General features: G+C 47.5%; 1 protein-coding gene across 1 annotated transcript in view; it reads right to left on the bottom strand.

Annotated features, from left to right (window-relative positions):
* Positions 1–7,121: 7,121 nt before the first annotated feature.
* Positions 7,122–17,194, bottom strand: part of SIDT1 (SID1 transmembrane family member 1) — a 40,855-nt gene continuing 30,782 nt past the window's right edge. The window contains exons 16-25 of the mRNA XM_042867348.1: positions 16,824–16,947; positions 15,981–16,098; positions 15,288–15,424; positions 13,812–13,920; positions 12,641–12,717; positions 11,486–11,532; positions 9,757–9,862; positions 9,344–9,454; positions 8,462–8,575; positions 7,122–8,357 (exon numbers count right to left, since the gene is read on the bottom strand). Coding sequence (XP_042723282.1) covers positions 8,295–8,357; positions 8,462–8,575; positions 9,344–9,454; positions 9,757–9,862; positions 11,486–11,532; positions 12,641–12,717; positions 13,812–13,920; positions 15,288–15,424; positions 15,981–16,098; positions 16,824–16,947 — 1,006 coding nt within the window. The 3' untranslated portion in view covers positions 7,122–8,294. The remainder of the gene's footprint in view (positions 8,358–8,461; positions 8,576–9,343; positions 9,455–9,756; positions 9,863–11,485; positions 11,533–12,640; positions 12,718–13,811; positions 13,921–15,287; positions 15,425–15,980; positions 16,099–16,823; positions 16,948–17,194) is intronic.

The following is a 17,194-nucleotide window of genomic DNA, read 5'->3' as shown; positions in this document are numbered from 1 at the left end:
AGTGCTGAGTACAGGGCAGGATTACTTCCCTAGTCCTACTCACCACTCCATTCCTGATACAAGCCAGGATGCCATTGGCCTTCTTGGCCACCTGGTCATACTGCTGGCTCATATTCAATACTCATAATACTCATATTGAAGAATAGGAGGCCCAAAGAGGTAGCTGAAAGTTTATTCAAAGCTGGACTGCCGAGGCCCCATTTTTGCCAAGTCCTTTTTTTTTCAGGAAAGAAAAGAACCTTTAGCATAAAACAGAATTGGGCTGTCTGTAGTTAGCTGGTAATGTCTCATTCTTGTAACCCAGGGTCTGGTGTTTTCCCACAAAGCCAACTAAAATGGTTCTGTTTCAAATGGGGTATCACCACCTAATTCAGATGGGGCTTATCTTTAGGACACTAAATGTGGGTGGTGGTGCTTCATTTTTTTTTTGTGTTTAGTGCAAATATTTGATGGAATATTTATTTCACTTCAAAGCAAGCCTGCTTTTCTTCCAAACAGCAGTGATTGCAGTTGCATTAGCAACAACCACTGGTCCTTGACTCTGACCGAGCAAAATGTGACCCTGATTTTTGTCTGGTTGGACTCTTGGGCCGTGCTGGTCTCCTTGATGCTGTAGATCCCAAATAGGGTGCCATAAGGGAGCGCAAGGATATCCATAATGCTGAGTGGCTCCAGGGGTTACGGATGATTATGTCAGGAGGACTGAATCAGCAGCTGCATGTTGTATTATGTGGTCTTCTGTACAGAGGAATGTAGAAGTGCCATTCTTACTCCTCACTCATTTGTTACTTGCATTGGTTTCCTTTGCTGGGAAGGCTCCAGCACTTTGGGCTGTTTGTCAAAGCTGCAGGGAGCCTGTAAGGTTGCATGGGTATATTTATTCCTTCTGTTTGGTTTGACTATAAATTTCACCGGTGTTATATTAAGGTAAATGTGATCTTGAGCATTCACAACAGAACATGTTGGAAGTGTTGGCTTTTTTGTATTTATTTTTTATGTTGTAAATCGATTTTTGAACAGGCAGTAAGTTTCATATTCCCCTTTTCTGTTTACAAAGGTGACCAAAAAGCAATTGTACTCATAGGATAGCTTTAGTGCAGGCAGTTACCATTCAGTCATGTTAGTGACACAAAGACTGTGTGATTTTGCAGGAGCTGCACAGTTTTGAGGTGTATGGCTCGAAGTTCATTACCACGTGACCATTCTCCTCCAGAGGAATGTACCTTACATTGTTTTTATGGGGTGTGGTAGTTCCTATGTAATCACTGTGCCTCTCTGGACTTTTGATGGAAACTACCAAGACCAGGATGGACACCACTCCATCACCCCAACTGAATAGGACAGTTGCTGTTGAAGTTCAACCACAGGCCAATGTGAGTCTTTTTATATGCCATAAATGATGCTAAGTGTTCTCGATGGCATTTGTTTAGGATGAAAGGAAATGTAGGAAGACCTAGCTGCAAGAGATTCACATGAAGGCATTTGTCAAATTCTATTTATTCCCCAATTCTATTATTCTCACAGCTGACTGGCATTTAAATCAATTAATTAAAAGAAAAATTGGCTCTAGTATGTAGTCTATCTCGTGGCATCGTTCACAGTTCAAGATTGTCCTTGCTGAGCCTGGCCAGGTGCCCCGGTTTGGGGTGATTATGCTTTTACCAGATTGTTTCTCACATGCTGGTGCTCTTGAACAGCTGATGGAATGGGTATTTTGCATTAAAAGAGAAGAAGTGAGATGTCAGGTACTTTCTGTTGTTTTTTAATTATGGAATTGCTTTTGTTTTCTTCTTCACTGCAAGCTAATTACCCCTGTCTCTTCATTCTACAAGTAGAACTGCATTTTCTTTGGCAAAATTCTGCAATGCAACAAGAATTCCTCGTCAATCTTTTAAAGATGTATTTGGAAAAGATTTAATTGCCATTTGTTATCCTGAGAGTGGAATTGTCTCTTCCGTAACGGTTTCATAGTATCTTTCTGGAAGGTTTGCTTTGTGTTTGAAGAGACATGAGCTCCACGCTGCTTCATTTAGCAAAAGAAGTAGCAAAAGGGAGTGGTTCAGAACTACCTCTGGGGTGGGACTGCTGCAGTCAATGAGCACTGGGGAGCTGTGGCCTCCAGCTTGTCTTAAACGTGTGCAGCAAACAATTGCAAATGGCCTAGGGATGAATTGCATGTACTTCAACGTAAAGTAATCAATTAATCCCTTATGAAAACTAGGAGAATGTGAGCAGAATCAGACTGAGTTGACAGCAGGCAACAAACTGGTTCTGTATGAGCATTCTCACTGGTTTCACTGAGAGCAAGGGGCTCATCAAAGTGCAGCTCCCAGGAATGGTTTAAGCCACACTGGGATGTGTTTGACAGCCCGGCTGCCGTCAGGGGAGCGCCTCCGAATTAAAGATGCAGTGCTAGCACAGGGCCTCTGACATTTTGCACAGGTTTCCTACGCACTTTAAAGCTGCACTGCCACTGTGGTTAGTGACTGGTTTTTGGTGCAGAAAACACATCATTTGGCAGGGCAAAGTGCAGGGCAAAATGCAAAGGTGTTTCCAGTAACAAGCATCATTTCGTTACTTCTCCTCAGAGAAGTAGGTACTCACACAGCCCTGCTCACAAACCCGTGCTGCCCTCTGCTTCTGGATGGCCATAGTCAGATGCATGGAGAGATGTGATCATGCCTTATTTCCCACACAATTATAATGCTTGTCACTTCAGTAATAATCCCACCTTGACTTGGAAAGAAAGAGTAGAACTGAATTTATTCATACTGAAATGATCAAATTTGCGTTGTTGGGTTTTCCTGTGTGTTTGCTTTTGAACAGAGCAGTGTAAGCAGCTCCATCTACTTCCATCAGCCAGTCTGCATTCACTTCTGCTCCTTTTCCCTTCTGCCCAGTCCAGCAGTGCTCCACGGCTGAGCACACATAGGAGGAGGATGGCACTGTCAACCCTTAAGAGCACCGCCACTGCTGTCCTTACAGTACAGCTCAGTTAAAGCACCCACACTTTACCTCCACATGTTGTACTGCTAGCCAATTATTCTGTGAATGGTGAAAGACTTCCAGAAATGTTTGGTCGTGATGGTAAAGAACCATTTTCTCTTTGCTGACGGTCCTCACTTGGTTACACAAAAGCCATTCTTAAGTTGCAAGATAATTTCCAAAAAACAGCATATTCTTCTTTAAAGTTGCTGACCCTTACCTTAGCAGCAAATTTTTGTATTACAAAAAGCATTTCCTGCTTTCTCATCAAACTGCATTTTTACAAGCAGGTTTCAAGTCTGCGATATGATTTGCTGTTTCAGCAATCAGAAATGCAAAATGAGACAGCAGTAGGCTGTCCCCACATTCCTGCCTGCTCACTGTGAGAAGGAAAGCAAAGATGGATTTTGCCACGGGAGATTATTCAGAGATGCTGTTGCCCTCCACAATGTAAATTATTTATATTCAGCCCAGAATCAGCTGCTGTGCTCCTGTTTTATCCAGCTGTCAATTACTTGGATACAGCCCCAGTGTAAAGCCCTTCTTATTTTGTAATGAAGAAAGGAAATCTGCAGTAGAAGAATATAATGAACGAAGAGGAACATCGTCTTGCAACTGTAAATAAGATCTTGTTCTGTTTATTTTGACATCTTTTTACAAATGTGTCGTATTCAGGTGTAAATATCTCAACCCACGATCTTGTTCAGAGCTCTGAGATTTCTATTGTTATATGTAATACTTTGTTTAATAGTTGTAATAATTATTTGTATAGATATGAACACAATAGTATTTTATTAAAAAAAGGAAAATGTTCTTCAAAGTCTGTGTTCTGTTCAGTACAGCTTCTTTCCCTGTGTGAAAGAAAAGGGAGGTGTGGGGCTCTCTATATATAAAGCTGAAGAATCATAGAAGGTTTTGGGCTGGAAGGGACCTCAAAGATCATCGAGCTCCAAGCCCCCTGTCGCAGGCAGGGCCGCCCACTTCCACATTTAATACTACATCAGGCTGCCCATCCAACCTGGTCTCAAACCCCTCCAGGGATGGAACCTCCTGCCGCTTTCAAGAGGAGAAACTGCAGCTTTCCAAAGGCTGAGGAATGACACCACTCTGCAGCCCTCACCGCTCCTGCAGATCCCAGTTCCAGCACAGCACCACGGTGCTGAGGCCATGGGCTCAGGGCTGCCACGTGGTGCCAGTGGGCAGGGGATGTGTGAGCAATGCAACATCTGTCAGCAGAAACATTCATATCCATTCCTAACTGAAGTTATACTTGTAATATAAACACAAATGAAGCTGATTCAGGCTGCTTCCCCACACTGTTACCCAGTCACCTGACTCAGTGACAGCACTGCATAGTTTTTCTCACTCAGGTTGAAGGTAAGGCAGATGCAGCACTAGGGAAGGAGGTAAAAAACACCAGTTAGATTAAGCCCAGTGTTAGCACTCCTGCTTATAAAAAACAGCAAGTACACCTCTCATGACCTGGGAAATACCTGCAAGTATTTAGTGACCAATTGCTGAAATCTGTATCTGTGCATGCAGGGTTTCACACCACACAGAGAGCAGCTCCTACTTCCATTACACTCCTCAGCCCCTAGGAAGTCACGTAAGCTCACAGAGGGGAAAAAATAAATGGGAAAGGATGCAGCAGGAAACTGAACTGTTTGTTCCCCTTTTCAGAAGCAGGCTGTACTGAACATAGGAGGGATGAGCACATGCTGGGGAAGCAGGGACCATGCCACCAGCCCAGCACAGCCAAGCCAGAGGCACCTCTGCCAGCATACGGCTGGGCTGAGCCCTGCAGTGCCAACAGAAACCAGACAGGTCAAAGCCAAGAGAGAATCTTCAACACTGCTGCATCAGCAGGAGGCTCGAAAGCAGCAAGAAGATGATTCCAGCTCTGCCTCCATCCATTTCTCCTTACATTTAATTCTCTCACGTGTTTTTCTGCTTGCTCTGTGCCAGTCTCCCACTCCACTAGTGCAGTGCCATGCACACTGTGCGGTTCTGCTCAGCACAGTGAGCCCATCTGCTGCTCTCCTACCTCCTACACTGCCCCTGCCTGCTGCTGCTCAACATTACTGTTCCTTCTCACATTCACACACAGAGAAGATCTCCAGCTTTGCAATGAGAAACAAATTCAGGCTTGGAACAAGCTCCACGAGTACAGCAGATGTGGAGAAGAATATTTTTCATTAAAACATTGGATAGCTGTAACAAATCCAGACAAAGCCTGAGAAGACAGGGTCTTCTTCAGTCAGGCAAGTAAATGATACTGCTGGTACTTTCTGATACATCTTTGACTTCTGCACAAAGAAGAGGAGCTGCTGCTCTTTCTCCACAGCCACGCACAGGTTAAGGGCGACCCTGCAAGGCAAAAGCCCATTCTGCACCAGGCTGAGAGGGACTGAACGCAGCACAGTGAGCAAACACAGCTTTGGATTCAAGCCTACAAACTCCAGGATCCTGGCAGCTTGCTGAGAGCAACAGGTTTGTAAAGGGATGCTGCCTCCTTTGCCACTTCTGCATCTCACAGCCTGCGGAAGGCAGCATCTGCCAGTTCCTGTAAGTGACTGCACCTAGCAGAAACAGTGCAGGGCCCCTGGTGGTGAGGGCTCCATCAGAAGCTTTCTCCTGTCCTGCTGCTGCCTCTCCAGTGCTGCCCCTGGAGGACTGTCCCACTTGATCTCTAGCTCACTTCACCACCAAGTGACACACTGTCATCCTCCCAGCAGATCCACAGCTGCAGCTCCTCATAGAGCCCTCAGGTGCCTCCATGCAGCCCTGTCTCAGCCTTCTGCTCCTGCTTTTGGGAACAGGAACACAGAGAAAAGAGAGAGCAGATGGTCCTGGCAGCAGGACTACCTAAGCATCCCTGCATGACCTCACAGGCAAGCTCCACATCTTGAACTCCTTCATGGCACAGACATTACCACAGTGTGTGGTTTCACTGTTCACATAATTGTAAGTACAGAGCTCAGACTCCTGCAACAGCCCTCACATTTGCAGGTGGGGGGAGACAGAAGAGCACACAATGCATGCAGCAGAAGATTCACATGGGTACTAAAGCCCACGAGGCTCCATCTGCACAGCAAGCTGCCAGGCAAGGCAGAATTCTGCAGCCCCACTGATCAAAGCAGCTTAGCCTCACCACACTCAGCAGCAAGGAGTTGAAGGTTTTGCACCTCAGGCTTTCCTGCAGTCTCTTCCTTTGGGAAGAATAAAGAAGCTGCAGGCAAGCCTGTGTCACTGGTATTGGATCCTGACACTTCAGAGAGACCAAGAACAGATGGCAGGGTTGCAGGGGGGGGGGCAGAATAAAAAAAATGGGCTCTCCTCAGCCTGATCCTCCTCCAAGCATCCTCTTCTTCCCTGCAGCCCATGGTGGCACCTCCAAGAAAGACTGGTGCATGCTTAGCAACAGGTGTGACAGACCTGCCCTGCTCCTAGCATACTGACAGCTCACAGCTCTACCTGCACAACAAACCTGCAAGTCAAGCCCAAAGCACATAACCCAACCCAGCACATCAGGACCACTGCTGCCTTCTGTACACCCTGCCCAAAACGCAGCCATGTCTCATGCAGCTCTCTGAGGTGGGACAGAAGCCTGGCTAACAGCCTCTCATGCCATTCCTGCTCCAGCCCTCTGCCAAACAGGAGCTTCTGTTCTGGCCAGACTGCCCTCACAGGGCTGACTGGAGCCAACAGAACAAGCTGACTGCTGGTACCTGCACTCTGGAAACAGTCTGCAAGAGTGATGGGTTGCTCCTAGTGAAGCTTAAGGATTGCAGTGACTGGCAAATATGATCATGCAGCCCCTTTTCCCAAGAACTCTCCACACCGCTGCTCAGAGCCGTAGCAGGAAGAATTCAGGCTGACCTGCAGAACAGGGAACCAGGAACATTCCCTTTTTGACCATCTTGGAAAAACTTCATCTTAAAAAAAAAAAAAAAATTAAAGTAAGAAATAGATACTGCAAAACCTTCCTGGCAAATGCAGACTTCTCAGAGTAGAAAGTTATCAATGTAAAAAGTTGGTAAACAGAACTGGAACAGAGCCTCTCTACAACACTGGATACATGCACGTACATTGAGGGGAAAACGGTCAGATAATAAAAAACAAGGACAACAAAGGCCTCAAAGAATACTTTTTAATTCAAAATTAGCAAAGCAGGTCACACTGTAAATGCAACACCTGCAATAATTCATACCTTACTCTTGTTTTTTAAATAATTGAGAATTCAGAAAGAATGCAAAGACATTTAAAAACCTCAGATGCAGAAAATTTGAAGAGGTGGGGGAAGAAGTTTCGTCCACACCTCTGAAGAGCTCAACCCCAATGACTCCAAGACCTCCTCCACACTCCCCATCCAAAGTAAACTTGTGGGAGGAGAAAGTCAGGAGCTGCTGGACAGCTTCCCCACTCTCCAACCCTTCCAAGAGGCTCCCAGACTGGGGCACACTGCAGGAGCCCATGAGGTGCCCAGCACGAGACTGAGGCCTCATCACTCCATCTCTCTTATGGTCTCGCTGCTTCTGGTGCTGTAGAGGAGAACTCTGCACTGACAAGCAGCTGCACAGGAGCTGCTGGAGAGGAGTGGGGGGGGGCTGTTAAGTTTGTACCGGTGAGAGGAGCTACAATAGCAAGGCAGGAAGCTCTGCCTCTGGCAGTGCAGCACTAGTCCCTGTATCCCTGAAACACTGCAGCCCCTTGGATATGTTCCTGCAGTTACAGGAGGAGCTCCTCCAACAAAGAAACATAGTTCCCCACTACCACCTCTGTCTGGAGCCTGTTACTCACTTGGCAGCTGCTCTGCATGCTGGGATCGTGGTGGGACAGAAACCAAATTCTCCCTCCATGCTGCCCAAGGGGCTCTCCAAGGGCAGCAGTATGCAGGGTCTGGACACTGGCTGCTGACACAGGAGGAGCTGCAATGCATTCTCAAACTCACTCACTACAGAGAAAGCAGAGCACGTCAACCTAGAGGAAAGGAAGCAAAGGTCTTAAATATGCTTCCTGTCCTCTCCCTCTTCACAAGCTCCAGCACCCGCTGTCCTAACAAGCCAGAGGGCTGCAAATGCTAGGTCATGCCTGCCCCAGGGGGTGTGGTGGCAGGGGAGCCAATGTCATCTTCCCTCCTGGTTCTGCCCCAGTTCCCGTGGCACCCAGTCACGCTCACTGTGGGTCCAGCTCCTCCGCTCCCACAGGGCTGCAGGCCACTGAAACAGGCTCATTCCCACGGACACCGGTAGCCTGGTGCCTTCAGCCAAGTGGCTTGGCACACCCCCATGCCTCTGTCCATCCGAGGCTCAGAACACTGGGATCTTGTCCCTGCGCACCGTGTCCAGATCATCATCCAGGGTCAGCAGGACCTGGGGAGAAGCTCAAGGTTGCAGGTCTCGCTAGTCACCTCACAGTTAAAGGAAAACAAGGAAGAGAAGGAGAGGTTGAGGCCCCACAGCAGAGCAGGACTCACCAGAAAGGAAAAGAACAAAGCAGCTGCAGAAAGGAAGTGCCAGACATCATGGTCATCAAAGAAGCCCAGCAGGATGCATGACCGGTTCTTCTCTCGGGACTCTGCTGGAGTCTCCTAGAAGGGAGAGCAGGCAGTCAGGACTCGACACCAGCACACAAAGAACCCTGGCCACATACACAGAGCCCTCTGGAGGATTTCCTGCCTTAACCCTCTATGAAGGAGCCAAGAGAAACAGCAGACATGAGACGAGGACATGGCAATATGCAGTGCAATACTGCACAGCTAGGGATGGGTCTGAGATCGTGGCACAGAGCTCAGGAGAACCCCCTCTGGTCACCACATCTGATGTGCAGCATAGCACAAGCTGCAAAACCTCCACTGGATACTTCTGCAGCAAGCCCCTCATTGTCACGGTGATAGAGAATGCATCCAGTCCAAATTTAAAAGCCTCCCAGGCCATATGGGGTCCCCACAGCCCATGTTATTTCCCATTACTCATCTCTCCAGGGACAATTTTGCCAGCTACTGTTGGTCAGGATCTGCTCCATTGTCTTCAGATCACCAGGTCACCCTATCTCCCATAAGGAGGGCCTCAAGATCACCACTCCACAGTGGTGGCTATGGTGGTGATGGGTTGACATTGGACTTGACGACCTTAAAGGTCTTTTTCAACCTTCATGATACCACACGTACAGTTATTTTGGCCTCAGCACAGTTTCCTGCACTCCCTTCCTGACCTGAGAAGGAAGGTAGACCAAGGCTCTCCCCCACAGTATTGTGGTTTGTTTTCTTTGGTTTTTTTGGTTTTTACAGAAAAAGAACAACAGGAAGGGAAGACAAGAGACAGACATGGACAGAAGGATAGCAAAAGGGAAACATTACCTCCCAGCTGCTGAGGGTCTGGAAAAAGAAGTAGAGGGCAGCCGCCCACACCACTGCTGTGGCCACAATGCAGAACAAGGGAATAGGCAGGAGCTTCTCAGAGCTGCGGATCTGCAGGGAGGGATGTAGCCTCACAACAAGTGCTTCCCAGGGGCCAGAGCAATGCACAGTGGCAAATAAGCCTGGCCTGACCACCTCCACCAAGTGTTGCCCACCCCAGGAAGATGCAGTCCAGCCACCAAGATCACTGCACAGCATCCCCTCCCGAACAACCAGTGCTTCATCCCACCCCAAGTCCCACAAGGGCCTCTCCATGCCCTTCTGCATGGAACCCAGATTGCAGCTGAGAGGAGGCTCATACCATCCTCTTTGGAGATGGGCAGAGGCATGACAGCCACAGCCACCTCTTTTACCTTCATGATGATGTAGAAAGCCAGGTACAGCAACAGGTTACAGATGAAGATGCCCAGTATGTAGGAGGCAAAGTCTCTGGGCCGATACACCAGCCCAAAGATAGCACTGAGGGTAGAAAAGGAACAAGAGACATTAGACAGCTTCTTTCATTGGGGACAGGATACATCCCCAAACTGACAAACACCTGCTGCTCCGCTCAGACCACAGGACATTGCAAAACGGCTGCAGCCCTCCCAGTTTCCTGAAGGAAATAGTGTTCACCTCAGCTCCTTGCTAAGAAACAAAGCAAAGCAAAACAGCCTCAGATCTGCTCATCCACTGAGAGCAGCCAGATATTCCAGAAGGCTAGAAGTGTTCAGCAAGTCTGGACACTCCTCAAGAAGGAAATCTTGAAAGCACAGGAGCAGACTGTCTCCCTGTAAGATGAGCCAGTGGGGAAGAAGGCTGGCATGGACAAACAAGGAGCTTTTTCCTGAGGCTCCAGGAAAAAAAAGACAATCTACCTCGTATAGAAGAAGAGACGGGCAACCTGGGAGAAAGTACAAGTTGGGAGGAAGCATCAATCTGCCTGGGGGTAGGAAGGCCCTACAGAGGGATCTGGACAGGCTGGATAGCTTGTCCTAGACCAGTGAAAAGGTCAACATGACCAAGAGTCAGGTCCTGTACTCTGGCCACTACAACCCCAGGCAACACTATAGGCTTGAGATGGAGTGGATGGAAGACAGTGTAAAGCAAACAGACCTGGGGATATTGATTGATGCTTGGCTGAACATGAGCCAGCAGTGTGCCAAGGTGGCCAAGAAGGCCAATGACCTCCTGGCTGGTACCAGGAATAATGTTGCCAGCAGGAGCAAAGGAAGTGTTCATCTCCCTGTACTCAGCCCAGGTGAGGCCACATGTTGAGTACTGCATTCAGTTTTGGGCCCCTCACTACAAGTGAGACATCGAGGCCCTGGAGTGTGCTGAGAGAAGGACAATGAAGCCAGTGAGGGGTCAGGAGCACAAGCCTTATGAACAGCAGCTGAGGGAACTGGGTTGTTCTGTCTGGAGAAGAGACTCATGGGAGACCTTATCACTCTCTACAATTCCCTGAGAAGAGGTTTTGGTGAGGTAGGAGTTGGTAGGTGGCTGGTGGATGATTGGACTGTATGATTTTGGAGGTCTTTCCCAACCTTGGTGATTCTATGATTCTATTATATGGGCAGGAGCACTGCGTTGCTTCCACCCTATGGCCAAACACACTGCACTCAGTAGGGCTTGGCCCCAGACCTCTGTATTTAGTAGAAGGCATATCCTTGAGAAGCAGCTTTTGAGAAAAGCAGGAGTTAAGGGCAGTTATTTCAGGTCTTATCCAAAAGCTTGTCACTCCAACCATGCAGCTACTGCTGGGCTCTGCAACTGTGTCAAATGTCTCTGTCAAGCCTCCCGCAGCTGAGCTGGGCTGGAGCTCCCACTACAGAGGATGGGTTTGCACAGCAGAACATAGCACAGTTGTATCAGGCCAACCCTGGGCAAGCTTGGTCCAACAAGCCAATGGACAGCACCAGCAAAACACTCAGAGATGCCTCAGGTATCTCTGGAGCACGCTGCAATCCAAACTGTCTCAGAAGAGCCCCAGCACAGAACAATCACAATGACACCGTTGCATTTCCTCCCCACCCAAGGCCACCTGTATCAAACTGAAGCCCATGTATACAAGTAGGCAAAACACCACAGCCCACTACTTACAAGGACCAGTTGACTAGGTTTCCAACGATGAGCAGCACCATCCTGTCCTGAGGAAAAGACACCAATGATTACATGAAAGCAGAAGGAAACAAGTGGACTTTGCCTCAGAAATTCAAGCTATCATTGCCTGAGAGTTTGGAGTCTGGTTCCCATAACTGCACATGTACCTGGCTCTTATATTTACTCCATGCGAAAGAGTATTCGTGAGATGGATGCTGCTCTGGCCCTCACAGATTTGAAGAGAACATTGCATAGAAAAGATTAAGCATCTAAATAGAAGAGTCAACCCCTCAAGAATCATTCTCTGAAGATTCACTTGCCTGCAAGTCATTTGGCTAAGTTTCCACTGTTTTCCTAGTTAACTTCCTTACACATAAAAACATACTGCACAGAAAAATGGCATGTTTGAAAGAGAACACAGGGTGCTTTGGACAGCCTCCTGCACATATCCATGGAGCCCTCCCCCCCCTTTTTTTTTTCTTTAAAACCAGTTTTACCATTAACAAGGTAAGAATTCCAACTATAGAGGGCAAAATAGATACATCTGTGTTTCTTACGTGTTTGTGCTTACACAGCTACTTTCATGGAGTAGCTATTTCAAGCCAGTCAGGCTTATTTTATGCCTGCATGCACCAACTTTGCTTGCAAAATACAGTCTGACTGAAGAATAAAAACAATGAAGTAGAATTCATAAAGATCTAATTTGGCTTCAAGCATTAATTAGTGCTCTTTGCTGAGAAGAAAGCAATCACTAGGATGCAAGGTAACAGCTATTGTTTCTTTTTTCCCCTCCTGTCTGCCCCAAGACACTGTAAAAACCGTGGCAGTCACTGCATTCCTTAGAAGGGATGCACTGCACTGAGCCCTACACCAACTCCTTTGAGCTGATATCCCTAGAAAGAAAGAGCAATGGCAAATTCTATCATACTTGTGTCACATTTGTTCTTATGTTCTATCCACCAGGCCATAGATCAAGGAAGCTCTGGTGCAAATAAAAAGCTCCAGCAGAGAACTGCACACTGGTGAGACGTAGAGGGAGAGAAGGGAAGCAGGCAGCACTGCTTTTTTTAAAATAGCCACAACCCTCTCTTCTGCACACTACCTAGAAAGCAAACAGATGCTGAAGGAGGTGCAGAAGAGTGAGAAATCACCTACCATGTACATTGGTCGACTGCACTGCTGGATACAGTCTGTGTACAGCACCATTGCTGCCCGCCGAAATATCCCCAAGTCTGACAAAGGAGAGAACAGAAGTCAGTATAGCTAGAGTGAACTCCATAACACCTGCTAAGTAAAGATGCAGGCACACACTGGCTGAGGACCCAGGCTATGAAGGTCAGGGTGTTCACAGATTCATTTCTAGCCCTCTGGAAGTAGTCCATGCTGAGCAGGACAGCAGGTAGACAGTGTTCGCTCAGAACAACAGGTTAAAAACCAAACATTCTTGACCCTGGTGCTGCTCAGAAGTCAGATAGGCCCTGTCTGAATGCAAATATGTTGGCTTTGCCACCACTCCTCTTTAGGGAAGATGTTCATAGAGGAAGAGGAAAAGTGCTTCCCATGGAACAACGTGGAGGGAGACACAGGAGACCCTCATCTCTGTTGAGAGTGGTATAGAGAGGCAAAACACACAATGCCCCTGCTACAGAAAATAAATAAAAACCACTGCAGAATCTCCTCTGGAGAGTCATCAATAGCAGTGAAGACAAACAGACACGCATGCATGCAAAGGTCTCTCTTTAGTCACAAATGTGGAGCTCGAATAGACTCCTGTGTTGAGATCTGTGCTACACCATCCCCTTCCTAGGAAGGAGCAGGCCCTAGCAGAGCTGCTGGCAAATAAACTTCAATTCTCAAGAGCCAACCCCAGGGTGGCACACAAGCCCACCTTCCACATGCATCCATGCACCCCCAGCTTCTCCACCACTGCTCAGTCATTTCAAAGAATGGGAGCTGCTGCCAGTTACCTGAGTCAGGGCCATCTGAGGCAGACAGGAGCAGAAGAGGAAGGAGAAACATGTTTGTAAGCAGAGCGCACAAGCCAGGCTCCCCACCAGACCTTCTCTTTCCTCCCCACCTAGCACACCCTTCTGGAGCACAGCTCAAGAGACAGCAAATTGGTCCTGCTGATTCCTATTGTCTGGGAAGCCACAGCAGGAAAACTTCAGAGACCAGGAAAAGCTTCAGGTGAGGGAGAGGAAAGGATAACCCCAAACACAAGTGCAGGCCACAGGACTGGCCTTACAGTTCTACACAAGGCCACAGAGGTGATTTGCAAAGATTCCATCAAGAAGCACCCACAAAACAGTTTGGATGTGACACTTACCCATCTTGAAGCGGCCCATGTAGTAGATCTGGGTGCTGAGGGCCAGCGAGGCCAAAACATGGATCAATGAGAAAATGACCCAAAACCACATGTCGTTTTTCCCGAACACCTGAAAGCAGAGATGTATTGGAGAAAGAAAAAAAAAGGAAAAACCCGGGGCATGTTACCAGCAGGCTGCTCCTTTTCTTTCCTGTATCACCACAGAGCATTAGACAATCCTACTAAACACTGAAGAGAAACCCTTATTATCTTTCAAGTCAAAAATCAAGTCTACATATCCAAACAGAGACGAGGAAAGCAAGAGGAGCTTAGCACTTCTGGAGAATAAGCCACTACTTCTGCATGTCCCCTCGGATAAGGCTGATGACCTTGAAGGACCGCAGCTGGCTCAAGAAGCAAAAACACTGGGACCCCTAAGCCAGGCAAGCTCTCCCTGCAGAGCTAGGCAGCAGCCCCCCTGGCCAAGAGAGAAATTTTACACAGGCAGTCAGGGAGCCAACCATTGCTTCAGCAAGTGCACTGTGGCAAACCCAGAAGTACAAAGTGTTTCTATTATAACCTTTCTATTTATTTAAGGACTGGAAGCGAATTACCAACCCAAGTTAATGCTGTGTTAAAACTTTAGTATTTCCATGATACATTGAAGAGTTCAAAAACTCTAGTCTGCTGACAGGCTACAACTATGCACTCCCCTCCTCTGGGGCCACAGAAGGTGCTTGAACTTCTCAATTTGCATGGGGGAAAAAGTAAGCAGAGAAGCCTTCTCTTTATGAATGGAGAAAGAGGCACATACAGCTTAGAATCCCCACTCTACAACCTGAAAACGTCTCTCAACAAAATATTCACCATCCCATAATAGAAGTCTAGCAGTTTGAACCTAGGCATGCAAATCTAGGATCACAGAAGGACTTGGGGTGGAAAGAACCTTAAAGCCCACCTAGTTCCAATCCCCTGCTGATAGCAGAGCTGCCACCACTACATCAGGCTGCCCACAGGCCCATCCAACCTGGCCTTGAACACCTTCAGGGATTGGAAGTGCCCATCAAGCAGAGTAACAAGAAATTCTTGGAAATTCTCAAGTTTACCAGCTATTCCTTTATGCCTTATCCCACAGTCTCCTATCTGCAAGAGATCAGTTGCTATTCAGTGCTACTGTAGGACAGAGAGGGGCTAACAGTCTGCTGAGGCCTAGCCAGTAGTTCAAAGCAAGAATTCAACAGATTTTGCCTGGTTACTGCTGAATGTAACAGTCCTCCAACTGGAGAGAAGCAAATTGTAGAAAGAGGCACAAGCAACCAGGCTGTGAGGATAGCTGTCTTGGAAAGGAGAAAAAAAAAAAAAAAAAAATAGAGAAAATAGAGTACTAGGAATGCAAGTACAAGTAGCTGCTTAACAGCTTATTGAGCTCTGACACTTTCCCTGGTCTCCCCACGCATTTCCTCCCCAGAGAAAAAGGCAGATAAGAGGAAGCCATACCACTCCAAGGACAGCGAGGCAGATGACCACAGCAAACGAGGCATAGGCAGAGTAGGCACTAGCATTGATGTCTGGGTGGCGGGTCTGGTAGAGCTTAAGCATGCAAAGTCCTGCAATCATGTACATGAAGGAGGTGTCTGTGGAAGGAGCACAACAGAAATAGTGAAGACAGGTGCCAGCAGGCTGAGAAAGCTGCTCAAAGCACATACAGTGAAGCTATGCTACATCGTACAGCAGCTTGCGCTTTGCTACCTTGCAGTACATCTGTGCTCCTGGGCAACAAAGACAATAAAAAGGCATCAGGGCACAGAAACAGGCAGGAAATTACAGAATGATTGAGACTGGATGGGACCTCTTGAGATGATCTGATTCAGTTCCTCTGCTCAAGCAAGGTCAGCTGTGACAGGGCTGTCAAGGGCCATGCCCTGTCAGGCTTTCAATATGTCTCCACAGGAAACCGCAAACTCCAAGCAATCCATTTCAATCTCTGCCCACCCTTCCAGTTAAAAAAAAAAAAATAAAAAAATTCTCCTGTCTTTGAATGGAGCTTCCTTTTTTCATCCAAAGATTCACTGTCTTCTGACCAAGCCTGGAAGCTTTTCAAGAGTAGAAAGGTGAGAAATACTTGTAACTCTGCAGAAGATAGAGATGGCAAATCCTTCTTCAAGCACAAAAGACGGCAACTTGGCTTACCAAACTGGAAATTAGAGTAATTGGGGCAGACATGATAGCAGGCACTGAGCACCCCTTCCATCATCAGAGCAATGCCCATAGCATAGAAGAGCCCAAAATGCTTTGGGATCCCATAATCCTAGAAGAGAACAGAGGCAGACAGAAGGCACCCTCACTCTTCTGATCACAAGAGAGCTTCCACTCTTTGTTACCTCAACCCTCCTAAGCCCCACACTTGTCCTTCAGCCCACATGTAATTGTATCATACTGCAGAGCTGGCTGAATCCACTAGCAACAAATCCAAAATAATTACACAGAAACTTCTGGTCTGAAGACCTCAGTATCTTGGAACTGATGTCTTAAGACCAAAAAATCCCACTGCAACACCACATTTAGAAGGATGTTAACTAACCAGGCCGCACTTTTCACAAGCCCCGTTAGAAACATGTTCAGCTTTTAGTACAAAGGAGCCTTCTCCTCTGTAGAAAGCAGATGGTCCTTTCCACTGCCTGCTTCATCATCACAGGACAAAGCAAGGGTCCAGGCGTGCTCCCATCCAGCTCATCTGCACCAGTTCTTCCACAGTGAACAATGGAAGAAGAGCTACAGGAGTCACTCCTCAGCTCATCTCTCTGTCTTTGTGAGACCAGACTGGGCAACAACAGCAACACAGACACACCACAAGCAGCAAAGTGGTGGAGTAGTACGTGAGAATGTGTTCCACCTCCATCTTTTGTCAGGGGAAAAAAAAAAAAGAGGATTTCATCCTCCAGCAAGGAGTGCAAACTGAAAACCACTGTGCGTTACCCTTGTTCCCATGCCGCCCTCCCTCCCACCACTGGTTCCATGCAACCATGTACCCACTAGGGTATAGACATCTTTCATCTCCATGGCCCGACGGTGGAGAATGTCTCTGCGCAACACAATGAGGAGAAAGAGAAAGCCCAGCAGCATGTGGCCCACATTGCTAAGGATATTGTTGAAGGCACTGCAGGGAGAAAGAGGGTTTAAGACAAGAGCATCACAGAAGCAGGAAGGTGAACCCCAGGCCACAGTAAACTGAATTCATCTAGTTCCCCACCACCATCCTCCACTTCAGCAGCTGCCAAACACCTGCCAGTTTTACACAATGGAGGACAATTGCAGGCTGAGTACTTCTTCATCCGCTTCAACTGATTTAACACTTTCTCTGTGAGATTCCCAACTCTGGATTCTCTTTGCATTCCAATGTTATA

Source organism: Lagopus leucura, unplaced genomic scaffold (genome assembly GCF_019238085.1).
Source record: "Lagopus leucura isolate 7727_CA_CO unplaced genomic scaffold, USGS_WTPT01 Super-Scaffold_100001, whole genome shotgun sequence".
NCBI lineage: Eukaryota > Metazoa > Chordata > Aves > Galliformes > Phasianidae > Lagopus > Lagopus leucura.
The sequence above is the reverse complement of the archived record's forward strand: the minus strand, read 5'-3'. Positions and strand labels throughout refer to the sequence as shown.